General features: G+C 54.7%; 1 protein-coding gene across 3 annotated transcripts; it reads right to left on the reverse strand.

Moving 5' to 3' along the window:
• Positions 1–1016: 1016 nt before the first annotated feature.
• RASAL3 (RAS protein activator like 3) lies at positions 1017–13930 on the reverse strand. Of its 3 annotated transcripts, none has more exons than XM_058425693.1 (18): positions 13879–13930; positions 13408–13751; positions 10853–10989; positions 10611–10689; positions 10442–10503; positions 9595–9632; positions 7890–8016; positions 7689–7787; positions 6653–7195; positions 5882–6026; positions 5484–5628; positions 4037–4273; positions 3741–3942; positions 3529–3647; positions 2480–2870; positions 2031–2188; positions 1438–1501; positions 1017–1331 (listed from the first exon to the last, which is right to left on the reverse strand). In XM_058425693.1, exons 2-18 carry the CDS (start codon positions 13733–13735, stop codon positions 1188–1190), a joined length of 3018 nt encoding a protein of 1005 aa, XP_058281676.1. In that variant the 5' UTR covers positions 13736–13751; positions 13879–13930; the 3' UTR covers positions 1017–1187. The 3 variants fall into 3 exon arrangements, with proteins under 3 accessions (XP_058281676.1, XP_032025888.1, XP_058281677.1); XM_032169997.2 differs by having other exon boundaries at positions 9577–9632; XM_058425694.1 differs by lacking the exon at positions 7689–7787 and having other exon boundaries at positions 1028–1331; positions 9577–9632.
• Between the last annotated feature and the right edge of the window lie 2248 nt (positions 13931–16178).

The raw sequence follows: 16178 nt of genomic DNA on the forward strand, positions 1-16178 counted from the left end.
ACTTGCTCAATCTATCAATCACTCATCTACCTATCCAATCAACTAATCACCTATCCACCCACCCCTCCAACCACCTATTAATTCACCCAAACACCCACTCAACCCACCCATTCACTTCCCATCTACCCACCCATTCATCCAGCACCCAAGTAAATACTCATTTATCCATACAACCAAGCAAGTACCCAACCATCCCCACACACATCTTTCCACCCAGCCCCCCAAACATCCATCCACCAGTTTGTCTGTTGATTTGGCCTCTCCACTAACATGTAAGTTCCATGAGGCCAGGAGTCCTGTCTAGTTCATTATTGTTTCTCCACTGCCCAGTTCTCAGGAGTCTCAGGAGACCTCAACATATGTACATATGATATATATAATCGCAACATTCAAAAAAATTTTTTCTTACTATGAACCAGGCCTTTTCTAGGCAGACATACCCAACCTAGTTAACCAACTACCCAGCTACTCACCTACCAGGTCAAACATCCAGCGAATGCTAACCTATCCGTCTGCCATTTGCTCCACCCACTCTACCCCTCACCCATCCACTCACCCATGATTTGAATGACTTGTTTACCCAATCATTCATACACAGTATCCAACCATGCCCACACCTGACCCCCTTCCTTTATCTGCCTTCCAGACCCATGGCCTCCGTGACATGAGGAGGGCCTAGGAAGATGCTCTCACTGTGGGATTGGGAGGTTGCCAGGGGTGGAATCCGTGCTTCATTGAGAAGCAGGTGCTGCCTGTAACAATTGGGTGAATACCTTTTATCGAATGCCTTTAACTATGGGTCCTCTCACTGTGTAGGGAACTTTACGTCCATTTCACAGATAAGAAAACAGGCTCTTAAGAGAATGAAGGTCTAAGGTCACACAGCTGGTGAGAACTTGTGTACATGGCCCTCTCCGTGAGACTTCTAATTAGGGGAGAATTTGGGAGAGATGAATAGGGCTTGCGGGGCAAATGCCTAAGAATTGGCAATTCTTAGTGGGCAAAGAAACCACCAATTTCACTGAAATAAAGATTTTACTGGGCAACTTCATACTGCCAGAGTGGTTGAGACCAGCAGCTCCACTCCCCACTGTAGGCCAAGTAGGGCTAAGGCAAAGTCAGACACCCCCCCTAAGATGGCTATCTCTCTGCTCCCAGACCACGTGTGATGAGGCAGGATGGGCAGCTCAGGTGGTGTCTCCATTGAGGCAGGGTGCTTTGAGGGCCTGGGGCTGACTCCAAGACCCCCGCATCCTTGGAGAAAGCTGCAGGCTCTGGACAGCATCCCTCAGCTGAGCCTGAGTTCTCTCCATCTCATTTAGGCGGTGCTCCTGGGGAGGCAGTGGCGATGGGGTTCAGAAACCAGGAGAGGGCTGCACAGCAACCCTTGCTCCTGCACCGCCCAGACCTGCCCTAGGGCTCAGATGGCAGTCTCACCAGGTTTTTCAGGCTGTGCCCTTCATTGCTTGGAAGGTTGTGCTCTGAATCAAACTCTGAGCTCCTGTGGGGGTCGGGGAATCGGGGCGAAGGTCAGAGGCTAGGGAAGTCCCTTCCAGCTCCTGATTGGAGTGCCAGGGATTCAGGGGGCGGAGCTTGGAGTGGAGGCGGAGCTTGTTCAGACTGAAGGGCGGGGCCTAAATATGCTTGAAGAAGTGTCGGACCAGAGACTGGAATGGTTGCAATGATAGGACCTATCAATCATCCCTTGGAGGTGGGGCTTGGCCAGTCCTGGGTGGGGTCGTGACTGGGCTGGAGGGAGTGCCCAGGCTGAGATATCTCAGTGCCCGGCCCAGCCAGGTTGGGAGGGGATGATGGAGGGGTGGGGCCTGGATGAGAGAATCTGCCAGGATCCTAGGCCGACCTTCGTGGGGTGGGCCCACCTGGGGGCGGGGCTTGCCAAGAGGCAGGGCCTGGACAGACTTATTGGGGCGGGGCTAGGGTGGGGCTTGGTCGTTTGGGGGAGGGCCTGGTCAGATCTAATTGGATCGGGCCCACCTGGGGGCGGAGCTAATGGAGAGGGCTGGGCTCACTCAGCACGGAGCCTGGAGTCCAGATCCCGCAGCTGGCCCCGCAGCTGCTCCTGCTGCTCCGTCAAGGCCCGGATGTGGGTGCTCAGCGACTCCACGAGGCGGGACAGCACTTTCTGCTCCTCACGCAGAGCGGCCACCTCGCACTGCAGCTCTGCCAACTGTGGTGGGAGAGCGGCTGTAATCTGACCCGTCGTCCCGCCCCTGTCTCTCCCCGGAGACCCTGACCTCCCAGGCCCAAGCGCTCAGCGTCATCACCGGCCTGCCTAGTTGGGGAACATCCCTCCTGCGGTACAGCTGGGGAGACTGAAGCTCAGAGAGGGTCGGGCTAGGCCCGGGGTCACACAGCGCAGCGAGCTGGGTACTTGAACCCAAACTTGCCTGGCCCTTCAGTCTTCCCCAGTCGCGTCCCTGTTCCCACTCCCCAGGCGCGGACCTGGGCCTGACCTTACCTTGTTCACAGGTCGGTGCGTGCCCAGTGCCTGGTTTCGGTCTTGCGGCTGGTCCATTTGGCGCTGCCAGGGTACCGACGGCTTCCGAGGCAGCGAGGCGGAGTCCCGGGTCCAAGGCCGGGCGCGGGGCGCTGGGCCCGTGCTCAGGGAGCCTTTGGGTCGCGGCCAGGGCCCCGCAGATTGGCGGCGGCGGGCAGGACGCCGGACCGGGACACTCTGTGTGCGCTGCACCGGCCGGGGCCGCCGCAGGGGCCGCTCTTCGTCCGGCCGTGGCCGGGCCCAACTCTCTGAGCGGCGAACGCTGCGCAGAGACTGGCTCTTGGAGATGAGAGGGGTGTGCTTGGGGAGGTCCCGGGGGGCCAGGAAGCCGGGCTTCTCCCCTGCGGAGAGGCTAGGGGTGGGATGGAGGATCTCAGACCCTCTACTGACCCCTGAGACGACTCCATCCCGACCTGACCGGAAGTGACCTCACCCCCAGGTGAACTTGTCCTTTCTTTTTTTTTTGAGACAAGGTCTTGCTTTTTGAGACAAGGTCTTGCTCTGTCACCCAGGCTGGAGTGCAGTGGCTCAATCATAGCTCACTGCAGCCTTGAATTCTGGAGCTCAAGCTATTCTCCAGCCTCAGCCTCCCAAATATCTAGGACTACCAGCACATGCCACTACACCCAGGTAATTTTTTTTTTTGGTAGAGATGGGGTCTCCCTATGTTGCCCAGGCTTGTCTTAAGTTCCTGGCCTCAAGTGATCCTCCTGCTTCGGCCTCCCAAAGTGCTAGGATTACAGGCATGAGCCACTGAGCCTGGCTCCTGTCCTTGACTTCTGACTATGATACTGTCCTCTCTATGACCCTTGACTTCACTCCACCCTAACCTCTCATCCCTGACCTTAAACACACTGTGACCTTTGACCCGACCCTTTCTATAACCTGTGATTCCAGTCTGACCCTAGGCTTGACCTCTGCTCACAATGATCCATCCTCACCTCTGACCCCGTCTGAGCCCTGCTCCTTCCTGTTCTCACCCATCAGACCCCAGACCAGATTGAGGTTACCTGGAGTGGACCTGGGCCGGGGGCGGTGGGAGACGCATTGGCACTGACACGAGCACAGGCTGGCCCTCCTCGATGGCTCGCAGGATGGTGGGCAGCGGTTCCAGGGTGTCTCGGGTTGTCTGGTGAGGCACGCAGGACAGAGACTGAGCAAAATCCCCAGGGTCAGAGTCTCCCAAGCCTTCTTGCCTCCCTACTCTGGGTTCAGGCCATACCTGGTCAAGCTCGGCAAAGATTGTACAGAGCTGGGCATGCAGGACAGCTAACTGGAGGGCCAGATCGCCGCTGCCCTGGTAACCACTGGGTGCAGCATCCATATCCACCATGGCCACCTGGTCCAGGAAGCATTGCATGGCTGGTCCATGTTCCTCCAGGAAGCTATTCATGAAGCCCATGTAGGCCTCCTTCTCACCGAACCTGGATCAGGGCCAGGCTGAGTGGGTCAGGTCAGGCACCTGCCACCCCCACGCTCCCAGCATGGTCCCCACACCCCTAGCTTCCCAGCACCTACGGGGCACGGTTGGCGAGGTTCTGGATGACCTTGGCAATCAGTGTGAGGGTGCGGGCTGGGCCGGGTGCTGGATGGTCTGGTGCTAAACCAAAAAGGCTGGGTGCCAGGATGGCAGGGCACAGGAGCCGCAGGAAGAGGGAAGCACACACCAGTCGGGGGCCCAGCACCTCAGAGCCACGTTCTTTGCATGCTTCTCGCCAGCTTGAGAACACGATGCCCAGCTCCGCAGGGAACCAACTGGTGCAGAAGAGGCAATGAATGGTCAGATGGGGAGGCTATGGGCATAAAGGTTAAAATCATAAGGTTGGGAGTCCCAGAAGCACTGCATGATTGGTCCATGATCCTCCAGAAAGCTATTCATGAAGCCCACGCAGGCCTCCTTCTCACTGAACCTGGGGTCTGGGCTCCAGGATTGGGAATATCTGAGATAACAATGCTTGGGGTTATGAGTTAGCATGGGGCCATGGCTCATGGTGTAGCTATGGCAATCTCTGGGGATAATACTCTTATAGTTGGGGGTACAGGGTCACATGAAGACAGAGGTTATGAGCTTGGATGTACTTATAATTAGACATGAGACTGGTGGGCCAGAGTACAAGATATAAAGTAGGATTGGGGCTCTGGAGGTCACCTAGGGTCAGAAGTCACTTGATTGAAGTCAGGGATTAGGTATGCAGGTTAACCTAGGGTCAGAGGTCAAGGGATTGGAATCCCAGGTCTCCTGTGATCAGTTGCATGGGATTTGAGGTGGAGGGTCACTTAAAGCCAGGGATCATGGACTTGGGGCATCGTCTGATCATAGGATTGAGGTCCTATGTTAACTGGAGCCAGTGGCATGAAATTGGGGATATGGAATCACCTGTGGTTACAGGACAAGGAATTGGGTATCAGGTTACTTGGGGTCAGTAGTGATAGGGTTGCATGGTGATAGGGTTGCCAGATGTAGCAAATGAAACTTCAGGACATCCAGTTAAACATGAATTTCAGATAACGGAGTAATTTTTATTCATATTTTTACTTTTATTTTGGACAGGGTCTCTGTCAACCAGGCTGGAGTGCTGTGGCATGATCATAGCTCACTGCAGCCTTGAATCCTCGGCTCAAGCGATCCTCCAGCCTCGGCTGGGAATACAGGTGCATGCCACCATGCCTAGCTCATTTTTAAAAAGCTTTTTGGAGAGATGGAGTCTTGCTATGTTGCCCAGTCTGGTCTTGAACTCCTGGGCTCAAGCGATCCTCTTGTCTCAGCCTCCTAAAGCATTGGGATGATGGGTATGAGCCACCATGCCTGGCTCAAATGAGTAATTTTTTAATATAAGTATGGTCCCAATTATTGCATCAAATTTAACTGAGTGTCTCCTGTATTTTATCTGGCAACCCTAAACTGGAGGTCGGGGCTAGCATGGTAAGCAGGGGTGGGCTAAGGTGCTGGGGTCCTAATTCTCACTCGTAGGAATGGATAATGGTTTCGAAGACCTCCTCGCAGCTGTTCCGAAGTCTGGCCTGGTGCTCTGGCAGCTCTGAGGCTGGACACTTGCTGGGGTCCACTTCACAGTCCTCAGTAGAAGCACAGAGACGCCGCACAACCTGTCCTGCAGCCCAGCACAGCCAGATAGCGGCTGGGGCCAAGACCACCAAAACCTGCCACACCCATCCTCCAACCTTGTCTTTAGGTTATTCCGGAGGCACCCAACGTCTTGGGGAGCTCCCAATTGTCCCCAGGATCCTAGCCCCCCCAAAACACCACTCACTACCAGAATCCGGGTTGCTCAAGGACTCCTAGAACTTCACCCAGGTCCCCTAGCTCACCAGTAGGCCGCTGACATGGACTCTCCCCCAGCTCACCCAGGGTCTCCTGGAGGTAATCCTGTGCCACGAGCTTCATGTACTCATCGATAGCCTTCGTGGCCAATGTGTTTTCCCGGAACAGCAGCGCCTCACGGCCTCCACAGCGCGCCAGCTCCGCAGTGCCCAGGTCAGTCACCAGCGCCTAGGAAAGGGGGTCAGGTTGCACCAGATGCAGACTGAGTCCAAGGGAATTCGGATCCTTGGCTGGTCCCTCACACCAGAGGCACAGGCCCCGCCCCTCGTAGCTGATGCTCAGACCCAGTCCTTACTGCTGGGTCTCCTAACCGAGGCAGGAACCTCTAACCCTCACAGCAGAAATTTAGGCCTTTTAGCGCTGAGGTTCAACCTGGGCCCCGCCCCTCACGCGTGATGCTCAGGCCCCTCTCGCAGCTGAAGCTTAGGCTCCGCCCTTCAAGGTGTCCCGCCCCTTGTGGGTGATAATTAGGCCCCGCCCCTCACAGCTGAAGCTCAGGCCCAGCCCTTCAAGGTGCCCCGCGCCTTACAGGTGCAGCTCAGCCCCAGCCCCTCACAGCTGACGCTCAGGTCCCGCCCTTCAAGGTGCCCCGCCCCTTACGGGGTGATGTTCAGGCCCCGCCCTTCTAGGTGCCCCGCCCCTTAGAGGTGATACTTGGACCACGCCCCTCACACCCCTTCAAGGTGTCTCCCCCATTACAGGTGCTACTCAGGTCCTGCGCCCCAACTCCCGCCCGAAGCGCGTTATCGGTCTACCCCCTGGTAGCCCCGGTCCGCGCTGTCGCGGTGCCGCACCTGCGCCCGGCCGGTGGCCCGCAACACGCGCACTAAGGCTGCCGCCAGCTCCTCCTTGGCCTGCGCAGGCAGCGCGGGCTCCAGGGCTCCGCAGAGGCTCGCATAGTGGAAGGTGAGGAACTCCGCCAGCTCCTTGTAGCGCTCGGACGGCAGCACGCGCAGGCGACGCGCCCGAATCCGCGCCCGCAGCGCTGCGCCCGCCGGCGCCCCTAGCAGCGGGAACCAGCGCTCCAGGCCGGCGGCAGGCGCGCGTGGGGCGCCCAGCTCCTCCAGCGCCAGGGCCACGCGGCCCAGCACCGCGCTTCCCGGGCCCAAGCCGCGCAGCCGCAGCGACAGGCGACGTGCCGGTGGCAGCGCCTCGAAGTGGAAGCGCTCGGCCCAGAAGAGCTGGCCTGGGCCGGCCCGAGGCGCCGTGCGTGCCAGCAGCGCGCCATCCAGCCACAGCTCGGCGCGCACGCCGGGTGCCCCCGCCGCTGCCCGGGGAAGCCCCTTCGCCTCGTGCACCCACACGCTCAACCATGTCTCTTCCCGCTCCACGTTGTCCTGCAGATGGGAGTGGGATGGGGGGAAGCGTTTTGGTTTGTTGGCACCCCAAAGAAGGCACCGCAAGTGAAGCGTGGGGCCTCAAACCTGTTGCGTCGGGCCCCTAGGGAGATTGCTGGGCCTTTGGGGAAAGAAGTGAAGCCACGGGAGTCCGGAGGTGGTTACGCGGAAGTTTTCTAGCTTTTCTGGGCTCTCCGGGAGAGTTCGGGGCTCCAGGGCATAGAAGAGTAGTACTGGAGTAAAGACTTCGCGATTGCCTGGCAGGCAGGGCTTTGAGTGCATATGGGGCCGGGAGTGGACAGAAGGGGCGGGTCTGATATTCCCGGGGCTGGTAGTAGATGGAAGGGGAGTCTTGGAGCCGTTGCAACGATGGAGGCGGGGCAGGTGTGTTGGGGACGCGGGTTATGGAGTGAGCTGGCTTTGGGTAGAGTGGAAGGGGCGGGCCCGGCCTGTGGGCGGGGTCTCTGTGTCCCGCTTTTCTGAGGGCAATGACCTGGGTGGGCTGGAATTGGCGACGAAGGTCCTCGATCCAGCGGTCTCTCTCAGCGGCCGAGCGACAAGAGAAGCAGCGGCTTCCACCCGTCCACGTTACCTGTTGGGATGGAGAATCCAACGGTGTGATCGAGGCCAAGGGTGAAGCCAAAGGGTGGGAGGTGGGACTGAGATGGAACTGAGGTGGATTGTCTGCACTTACCTGAAAGCAGTGGGGCTCCCCCAGGAGGCTGGGGTGCAGTGGCCAGATCTGCACATCCCGCTCGGCGCCCAGGTCCAGTTCAGAGAGTGTGGCCAGCGACTCCCTCGAGCCCAGAGCACTGGGGGGTCTGGGAAGGGGGCGGGTGAGCACGCGGTCATTCCTGCCTCTTCCCCATCCCCCATAGCCTGAAGGGTAGAGGAAGGCCAGGAAGGACTTGGATCCAATTCGGATCCCGTTTCTCCCCTGTGCCCCCTCCCCATGGCACCTCCTTGCTTTTAGGATAAACTCAACTCCTCGTGACCTACATGACCAAGCTGAGTCCAGATGTTGTCACCTCATCTCCCTCCACCTAATCCATCACTTTCTGAGCTCCAGCCTCCCTGGCCTTGTTTTATTTTATCTTATTTATTTATTTATTTATTTATTTATTTATTTAATTTCAGACAGAGTCTTGTTTAGTGCAGTGGCTGGATCTCGGCTCACTGCAACCTCCGCCTTCCAGGTTCAAGTGATTTTCCTTCCTCAGCCTCCCAAGTAGCTGGGATCACAGGTGCCCATCACCACGCCTGGCTAATTTTCTAATTTTTATATTTTTAGTAGAGATGGGGTTTCACCATGTTGGCCAGGCTGGTCTTGAACTCCTGATCCCAAGTGATCCACCCGCCTCAGCCTCACCAAAGTGTGGGATTACAGGTGTGAGCCACCGCGCCCAGCCCTATTTATTGATTGATTGATTGATTGATTGATTGAGATGGAGTCTTGCCCTTTTGCCCAGGCAGGAGTGCAGAGGCACAATCTTGGCTCACTGCAACGTCCACCTCCCAGATTTAAGCGATTCTCCTGCCTCAGCCTCCTGAGTAACTGGGATTACAGGCATGCGCCACCATGCCTGGCTAATTTTGTATTTTTAGTAGAGATGGGATTTCACCACGTTGGCCAGGCTGGTCTTGAACTCCAGACCTCAAATGTTCCACCTGCCTCTGCCTCCCAAAGTGTGGGATTACAGGTGTGAGCCACCGCAGCCAGTCCTATTTATTTTTGAGACAGAATCTTGCTCTGTTGCCCAGGCTGGAGTGCAGTGGCATGATCTCTGTGCACTGCAGCCTCAACTTCCCAGGCTCAAGCAATCCTCCCACTCAGCCTCCCCAGTAGGTGGGACTACAGGTGCCCGCCACCATGCCTAGATAATTTTTGTATTTTTTGTAGAAATGGGGTCTCACTATGTTGCCCAGGCTGGTCTTGAACTCCTAGACTCAAGCAGTCTGCCCACTTCGGCCTCCCAAAGTGCTGGGAGCCACTTCACCCAGCCCCCTTGGCCTCGTTTTAGTTGTTTCTTTCGGCCTCTTGGCCTTTGCACTTGTTGTTCCTTCTGCCTGGAATGCTTTTTCCACCCCCCTGTTGGCCTAGTTAACTTCCATCCACCCTTCAGATCTCAGCTCAAGGGTCCCTTCCCTAACCCTCCCAGACCAGTTGATTGACTTAGCTCCCATTTTAGAGTTATTGTGTCAGACTTTGCCCCCACCCTGGCTCTGTACTAGATCATTCAATGTCCCCAGCATCAACTGATGTGGGGCAGAATACAGAGGCCACAGGGGGTGTTTGGTGTAGATTGGAATGATATACAGGAGGTGGAGAAGAAGGGGCCAGTGTTGAACCCCAGCCCCTCCAGCCTCTCATACACCCTTACCCATCCCGGGACTCCGACCTGGCCTTTTTCTTCTCTTTCAGCCTCTTGAGCAACCCCTGTGGGGAAGGGAATGTCAGCTGGACAGAAATCTGTGCTCCTTCTTCAGCTGCTTCCCTCCCAAGATATCCCAGAGGATCTACTGGTCTTGGAGGACCAACACCAAGCTCAGGCTGTATTAGCAGGAATAATAAGAGCAACCAACAGCTCCTAATTCTTTGTTTGTTCATTTGTTTTTTTAAGACAAGGTCTCGTGCTGTCACCCAGGCTGGAGTACAGTGGTGCAATCAAGGCTCACTGCAGCCTCAAATTTCTGGGCTCAAGTGATCCTCTTGCCTCAGCTGGGACTACGGGTGAATGTTACCATGTAGAACTGGGGACTTGCTATGTTGCCCAGGCTGGTCTTGAACTCCTGGTCTCAAGCAATCCTTCTGCTTCAGCCTCCCAAAATGTTGAGATTACAGGTGTGGACCACTGTGCCTGGCCCAAACTCCATTTGTAAAGCATCAATCATATATTCTCCTACACTATTCATTTATTTATTTAAGAGATGAAGTCTGCCCATGTTGCTTAGGCTGGTCTTGAACTCCTGGCCTCAAGCAATGCTCTCTGCTCAGTCTCCCGAGAAGCTTGGACTAAACTACAGCTGCGCACTTCCCTGCCTGGCTCCTGCACTCTCTATTGGCTTCCCATAAACAACCCCTAGAGAAAGGTTATTTCATTAGCTCCATTTGACAGACTGGGACTCTGAGGCCCAAAGAGGGTCAGCAACCTGCTCCAGATCACCCAGCAAGAGTGCCCTTTCAGCTCTGAGGGTCTGAGAGTCTTGGCTCTCCCCTCTACCTGCCCCCTTCACTGGCTGCCTTACCCGAACGTTGTGGACCTGGTTGGGACCAGCAGTCTCTGGGTCTGTCTTTCCAGGCATCCGATCTGTGGGTAGTTACGGGTGGCAGGTTGGGGGGTTGGAGTCATCTTAGATTCTGCCCCACTTTTAGAGCCTCCTAAATGCCCCAGGCCTTTCCACCCCTCAAGCTTACCTGGATCCCTGAAGTTCCCCATGGCCACGTGGATGCTTCCCTCAGAGCTAGCACTTCCCACCCGGGGCCTTCGAGGACCCTGTTCTCCCGCAGGAGTGGGTAGTCAGAGACGGGAGGCAGGCAGGCAGGCAGACCGAGGGAGAGGCAGACACCTTCCCATTATCCTCCCTCCAGCCCCTGCCTCTGTTCTGCCCTCCTCCTTTTTCTTTCTTCCCTCCCCTTTCCCAGGTGCCGCCTCTCACCTCCTCCTCTCCTCCAAGCAGCACCAGCTTCCCATCAAGCAGGGTGAAGCCCCCAATGTCCCAGACAGGCACGTTGGGTGTGGGGGCCTCGGGGATCTGTGGGGTAGGGGGCTCCAGCTCTGGCTCTGGCTCCAGCTCTGGGAAGAAGAGGAGGCACTGGGGGACTTAAGAGACGTTTTCTCTCCCTCAGGCTACCCTTTCCATTCCCAAAGGCTCATGGTGGGTTCCCTCCTAGGTGCCCCCCACCCCAGCAGCCATATCGGACTGTATGACTTTGGGCAAGCTTTCATCTCTGTCTGGGCCTTGTCCCCACTAACCATGGGTAGCAGACACAGCTCACCTACCATGTGCCCAGTTCCCTGTATACCACTCCACACACCTTCTTGCGTTGAATCCTCCAAAAGCCATTCAAAGGGCTATGATAACAGGCTCAGAGAGATTGAGTGACTTGCCCAGGGTCACACAGTTTGTGAGTGGTTGGGCTGGGCTTCAGTCACAAGCATTCTTCTCTCTCTCTTTTTTTTTTTTTTTTTTTTGCATTCTTCTCTTAACCAAGACATTATGTGGGTCCAAGAGGTTAAAAAACAGGACAGGGGCTGGGCGAGGTGGCTCATGCCTGTAATCCCAACATTTGGGAGGCCGAGGTGGGGCAGATTGCTTGAGACCAGGAGTTTGAGACCAGCCTGGGCAACATAACAAGATCTTGTCTTTAAAAAATAGCCTGATGTGCCTGGGCTCCGTGGCTCACACCTGTAATCCTAGCACTTTGAGAGGCCTAGGCGGGCAGATCACCTGAGGCCGGGAGTTCGAAACTAGCCTGACCAACATGGAGAAACCCCGTCTCTACTAAAAATATAAAATTAGCCGGGCATGGTGGCACATGCCTGTAATCCCAGCTACTCAGGAGGCTGAGGCAGGAGAATCTCTTGAACCTGGGAGGCAGAGGTTGCAGTGAGCTGAGATTCCGCCACTGCACTCCAGCCTGGGCAAGGAAGTGAGACTCTGTCTCAAAACAAAAACAAAAACAAAAACAAATGGGAATATAAGCAGTGAGAATTGAATGAGCTTCCAGGAAATAGGAGGGCTGAATTAGCCCTCCCAGATTGCCTGTCTGTTCCCTTGTTTTTACCACCAGGAGCAATAAATGATAACTCCCGCTTATTAACGGATCACTTAAAATATGTTGGGCCTGGGGCCAGGCGCGGTGGCTCACGCCTGTAATCCCAGCACTTTGAGAGGCCAAGGCAGGCGGATCATGAGGTCAGGAGATCGAGACCATTCTGGGTAACACAGTGAAAACCTGTCTCTCTAAAAATACAATAATTAGCTGGACGTGGTGGCGGGTTCCTGTAGTCCCAGCTGCTCAGGAGGCTGAGGCAGGAGAATGGCGTGAAACCAGGAGGCGGAGCTTGCAGTGAGCCGAGATTGCGCCACTGCACTCCAGCCTGGGCGATAGAGCGAGACTCCATCTCAAAAAAAAAAAAAAAAAAAAAAATGCTGGGCCGTAGGCTAGTGTTACATTCCCGAGCCCTAACTCTTGTGATATCCATTACTCTTCTAGATCCCCCTGTGTGACACTTAGTACCATCTGTCATTTTTTTTCTTTCTTTTTGTTTTTCTTCCTTTGAGATGGAGTCTCCCTCTGTCGCCCAGGCTGGAGTGCAGTAGTGCAATCTCAGTTCACTGCAGCCTCTACCTCCCAGGTTCAAGCGATTATCCTGCCTCAGCCTCCTGAGTAGCTGGGGGTACAGGCATGTGCCACCATGCCCAGATACTTTTTTTTTTTTTTGTATTTTTAGTAGAGACAGGGTTTTGCCATGTTGGCCAGGCTGGTCTCGAACTCCTGAGCTCAGGTGATCCACCCACCTTGGCCTCCCAAAGTGCTGGGATTACAGGCGTGAGCCACCATGCCTGGCCCATCTGTCATTTTCTTGTTGATGGATTTCCTGTCAATTCTACTACACTGTGAGCTCCATGGGGCAGGGAGGGTGATCTGTCTCTTTCACTAGTGTGTCCTCAGTGCCTAAATCAGGGCCTGGCACATACAATAGAAGCTCAACAAACCTCTGCTTGAATAAATGAATGAATATGAGCAAATAAAATGATATACTCTCCAAAATGGAGATCATTATTCTCACTGAACTGATGGAGAGGCTGAGGCTTAAGGGCTCAGAACAAAGACACGGAAGCTAGGAGGTAGGAGAGTAGGAGGCAGGCTGAAGATGGATATCCAGGTAGGAAAGGATGGGCCTGAGCCACTGAAGGAGAGACCCGTTGGAGCCAAGAGCCATTTAGCTTCTGGACAATACCATCATGGGTCTACATTCACTGTTCCTTCCTCAGATGGACCCTCTGCCCACAGGACCCTGGCAACTCCTCCTACCCTCTTTAGGGGGAAAGAGGGAACAGGGTAGCTGGGCCCCAGCGGCTTCCTGCTGGGCTTTCGCACTCCCCACAACTTCCTGTGTCTGCAGGGTTGATGCTCCGGAGGCAGACAAAACCTAAGCATCCGGCTTCCCAGCCCGGCCCAAGCTCAGGGTGGGGGAACCATGTACCTGGGGCCTCCTGCTCTGGCTCTGGGTCTGGCTCCGGTGGTGGGTTCTTATGCCTCCCCCAGAGGGCCTTGGAGAGTCGAAGGCGACTGGTCCGTGACTCCTTGGGAGGCGCAGATAGGACCCGACGGAATATCGAGCGAGGGGCTGACTGGGTGCTGACCATGGGCTCCTGGTGGCTCAGGGCCCTGCCCCAGCCAGCAAAGCGGCCCCAGCGGAACCCTCCAGCCCCCTTCTCCCCACCGCCCCCTGTATGCCAGCGGTAGGAAGTCAGCGGAGTGGTGGCTGTGGGCTGGGTTTGGGAGGTCCGGCTTGGCGACGGTGGGTCCATGGTTGGGGGGGGTCTCCTGGGGGACGAGAGAGTGACAGTAGTGCCCAGTGTCTGTCCACATACTGCCCTCATCTCGGCCCCCTCCCCACCCTCAGCTCTGCCTCCAGGAATCCCCCTGCCCCCACCTCCACTCCCTCCCTTACCTTGGTTTCCTGACCAGCCCCAGAATCAGCAGCCGTCTGCACCCCGCCTGGCTTCCTCCCTCGGAACCCAACTCCACGTGACCCTCTCTGTCTCACCCCACCCCGCAGCCAGGCTGGGAGGGCACAGTGCGGGCAGGATGCTGGAGGTTTGGGGGAGGAGAAGAGAGGAGGTGGGTTACCAGGCTTCTAGCAAGAAGGACCCAGACTGCCTCCCTGATGGGGAGGCAGCACTTGCCCCTCTCTCTGAGCCTCGGTTGCCTTCTCTGCAAAATGAGTACAGGCTGAACAAATGCTGGTGAGAATACAAAGCACCTAGAACTCTAATCCACAGTTGGCCGGAGTGTAGACCCATTCGCTCATGTTGGGAAATGGTTTGGCAGGATCTACCAACACTATTAGCTGGATCTTCTCTGACTCAGCAATTCCATTGCTAGGTAGACATCCAATAGATATGCCCCCCACAGTGCAATGCATCATGGCTCCACATTGGAAGCAGCCCAAGTACCCATTAGTGGGAGAAGGAATAAATTGTGATCTCTTCGCACAGCAGAATATCATACAGCAGTGAGAACAAACTAAAGAATGATTTAACTTCAGTGAATCACAAACAATGTTGAGCCAAAACCAAAACCAAAGCCATAAAACGCCAGTAATCTGAGCTATTCAGGAGGCTGAGGGAGGAGGATCGCTTGAGGCCAGGAGTTCAAGGCTGCAGTGAGCTGTGATCACGCCTGTGAATAGGCAGTGCACTCCAGTCTGGGTGACATAGGGAGACCTCATATCTAACTTTTTTTTTTCTTTTTCCCCTCCCTGCCCTTGGGAGACCCCATCTCTAAAAAGCAATAATAAATAAATAAAAAAAAAACCCAAAACAATGAAGAGTATACACTTTGTGATTCCATTCACATAAAGTCCTAAAGCAGGCAAAACCATGTGTAACAAGTCAGGATATCAGTTTCTTTTGGAGGCACTAGTGGCTGGGAAGAGGGTACAAGGGGGGCTTCTGGAAGATGGCCAGATTTATTATTACTCTTATTATTATTAATTAATTAATTTATTTATTGAGAAGGAGTTTTGCTCTGTCCCCCAGGCTGGTGTGCAGTGGCACGATCTTGGCTCACTGCAACCTCTGCCTCCCGGATTCAAGTGATTCTCCCGACTCGGCCTCCTGAGTAGCTGGGACTACAGGTGTTCACCACCATGCCTGCCTAATTTTTTTGTATTTTTAGTAGAGACGGGGTTTCACCATGTTGGTCAGGCTGGTTTCAAACTCCTGACCTCAAATGATCTGCCCGCCTCGGCCTCCCAAAGCGCTGGTATTATAGGCATAAGCCACCATGCCTGGCCCTTATTATTATTTATAAATGAGGTCTATAAAAATAATATAGATCTCGTAAAATAAAAATATAATATTTATATTACATAGTAATATAAATAGTATCATATTATACATAATATGAATATTATTATTTTTTGTAGATGAGGTCTGTTATCCAGGCTGGAGCGCAGTGGTGCCATCATAGCTCTGTGTAACCTCTAACTCCTGGGCTCAAGAGATCCTCTCGCCTCAGCCTCCTGAGTAGCTGGGACTACAGCTGCATGCCACCACACCTGGCTAATTAAAAACAATTTTTTTTGTTGTTGTTGAGATGAAGGTCTTGCTTTGTTGCCCAGGCTGTTCTTGAACTCCTGGCCTCAGGTGATCCTCCCACCTCAGCCCCCCAAGTAGATAGGATAATAGGCACATGCTACCATGCCTGGCCTATTTTTTGTTTTTTTTTATTGGGGTGAAATTCACATAACACAAATTTAGCATGTTCTTTTTTTTTTAATAAGATTTTTTTTGAGACAGGGTCTTGCTCTGTTGGCCAGGCTGGAGTGCGGTGGCACAGTCACAGCTCACTGCATCCTCGACCTCCTGGGCTCAAGCGATCCTCCTACCTCAGGCTCTCGAGTAGCTGGGACTACAGGTGCATGCTACCTGGCTAATTTTTAACTTTTTGTTTGTTTTTTGTAGAGATGGGGCCTCACTATGTTGCCCATGCTTGTCTTGAACTCCTGGGCTCAAGCAATCCTCATGCCTCAGCCTCCCAAAGTGCTGGGAATACAGGAATAGCATGAGCCTCTGTGCCCAGAGAGACGAAGCCTTGTTCTGTTACCCAGGCGGGAGTGCAGTGGCTATTCCCAGGCATGATTGTGGGTCACTGCAATCTGGAATTCCTGGGCTCAGGCAATCCTCCTGCCTCAGCCTCATAAGTAGCTGGGACTGCAGGTGCATGCCACCATGGCCGGCTAATTTT

Source organism: Hylobates moloch, unplaced genomic scaffold, assembly GCF_009828535.3.
Source record: "Hylobates moloch isolate HMO894 unplaced genomic scaffold, HMol_V3 SCAFFOLD_12, whole genome shotgun sequence".
NCBI classification, from domain to species: Eukaryota; Metazoa; Chordata; class Mammalia; order Primates; family Hylobatidae; genus Hylobates; species Hylobates moloch.

What these genes read in the sequence shown, in the direction of transcription:
- RASAL3 (XM_032169997.2), bottom strand. Translation starts at nt 13,735, where the DNA reads ATGGACCCACCGTCGCCAAGCCGGACCTCCCAAACCCAGCCCACAGCC. An exon ending in GGGAGCCCCACTGCTTTCAG is followed by an intron (nt 7,788 to 7,889) that starts GTAAGTGCAGAC and finishes CCATCCCAACAG; the next exon opens with GTAACGTGGACGGGTGGAAG. An exon ending in CGCACCGACCTGTGAACAAG is followed by an intron (nt 2,189 to 2,479) that starts GTAAGGTCAGGC and finishes CTCCCACCACAG; the next exon opens with TTGGCAGAGCTGCAGTGCGA.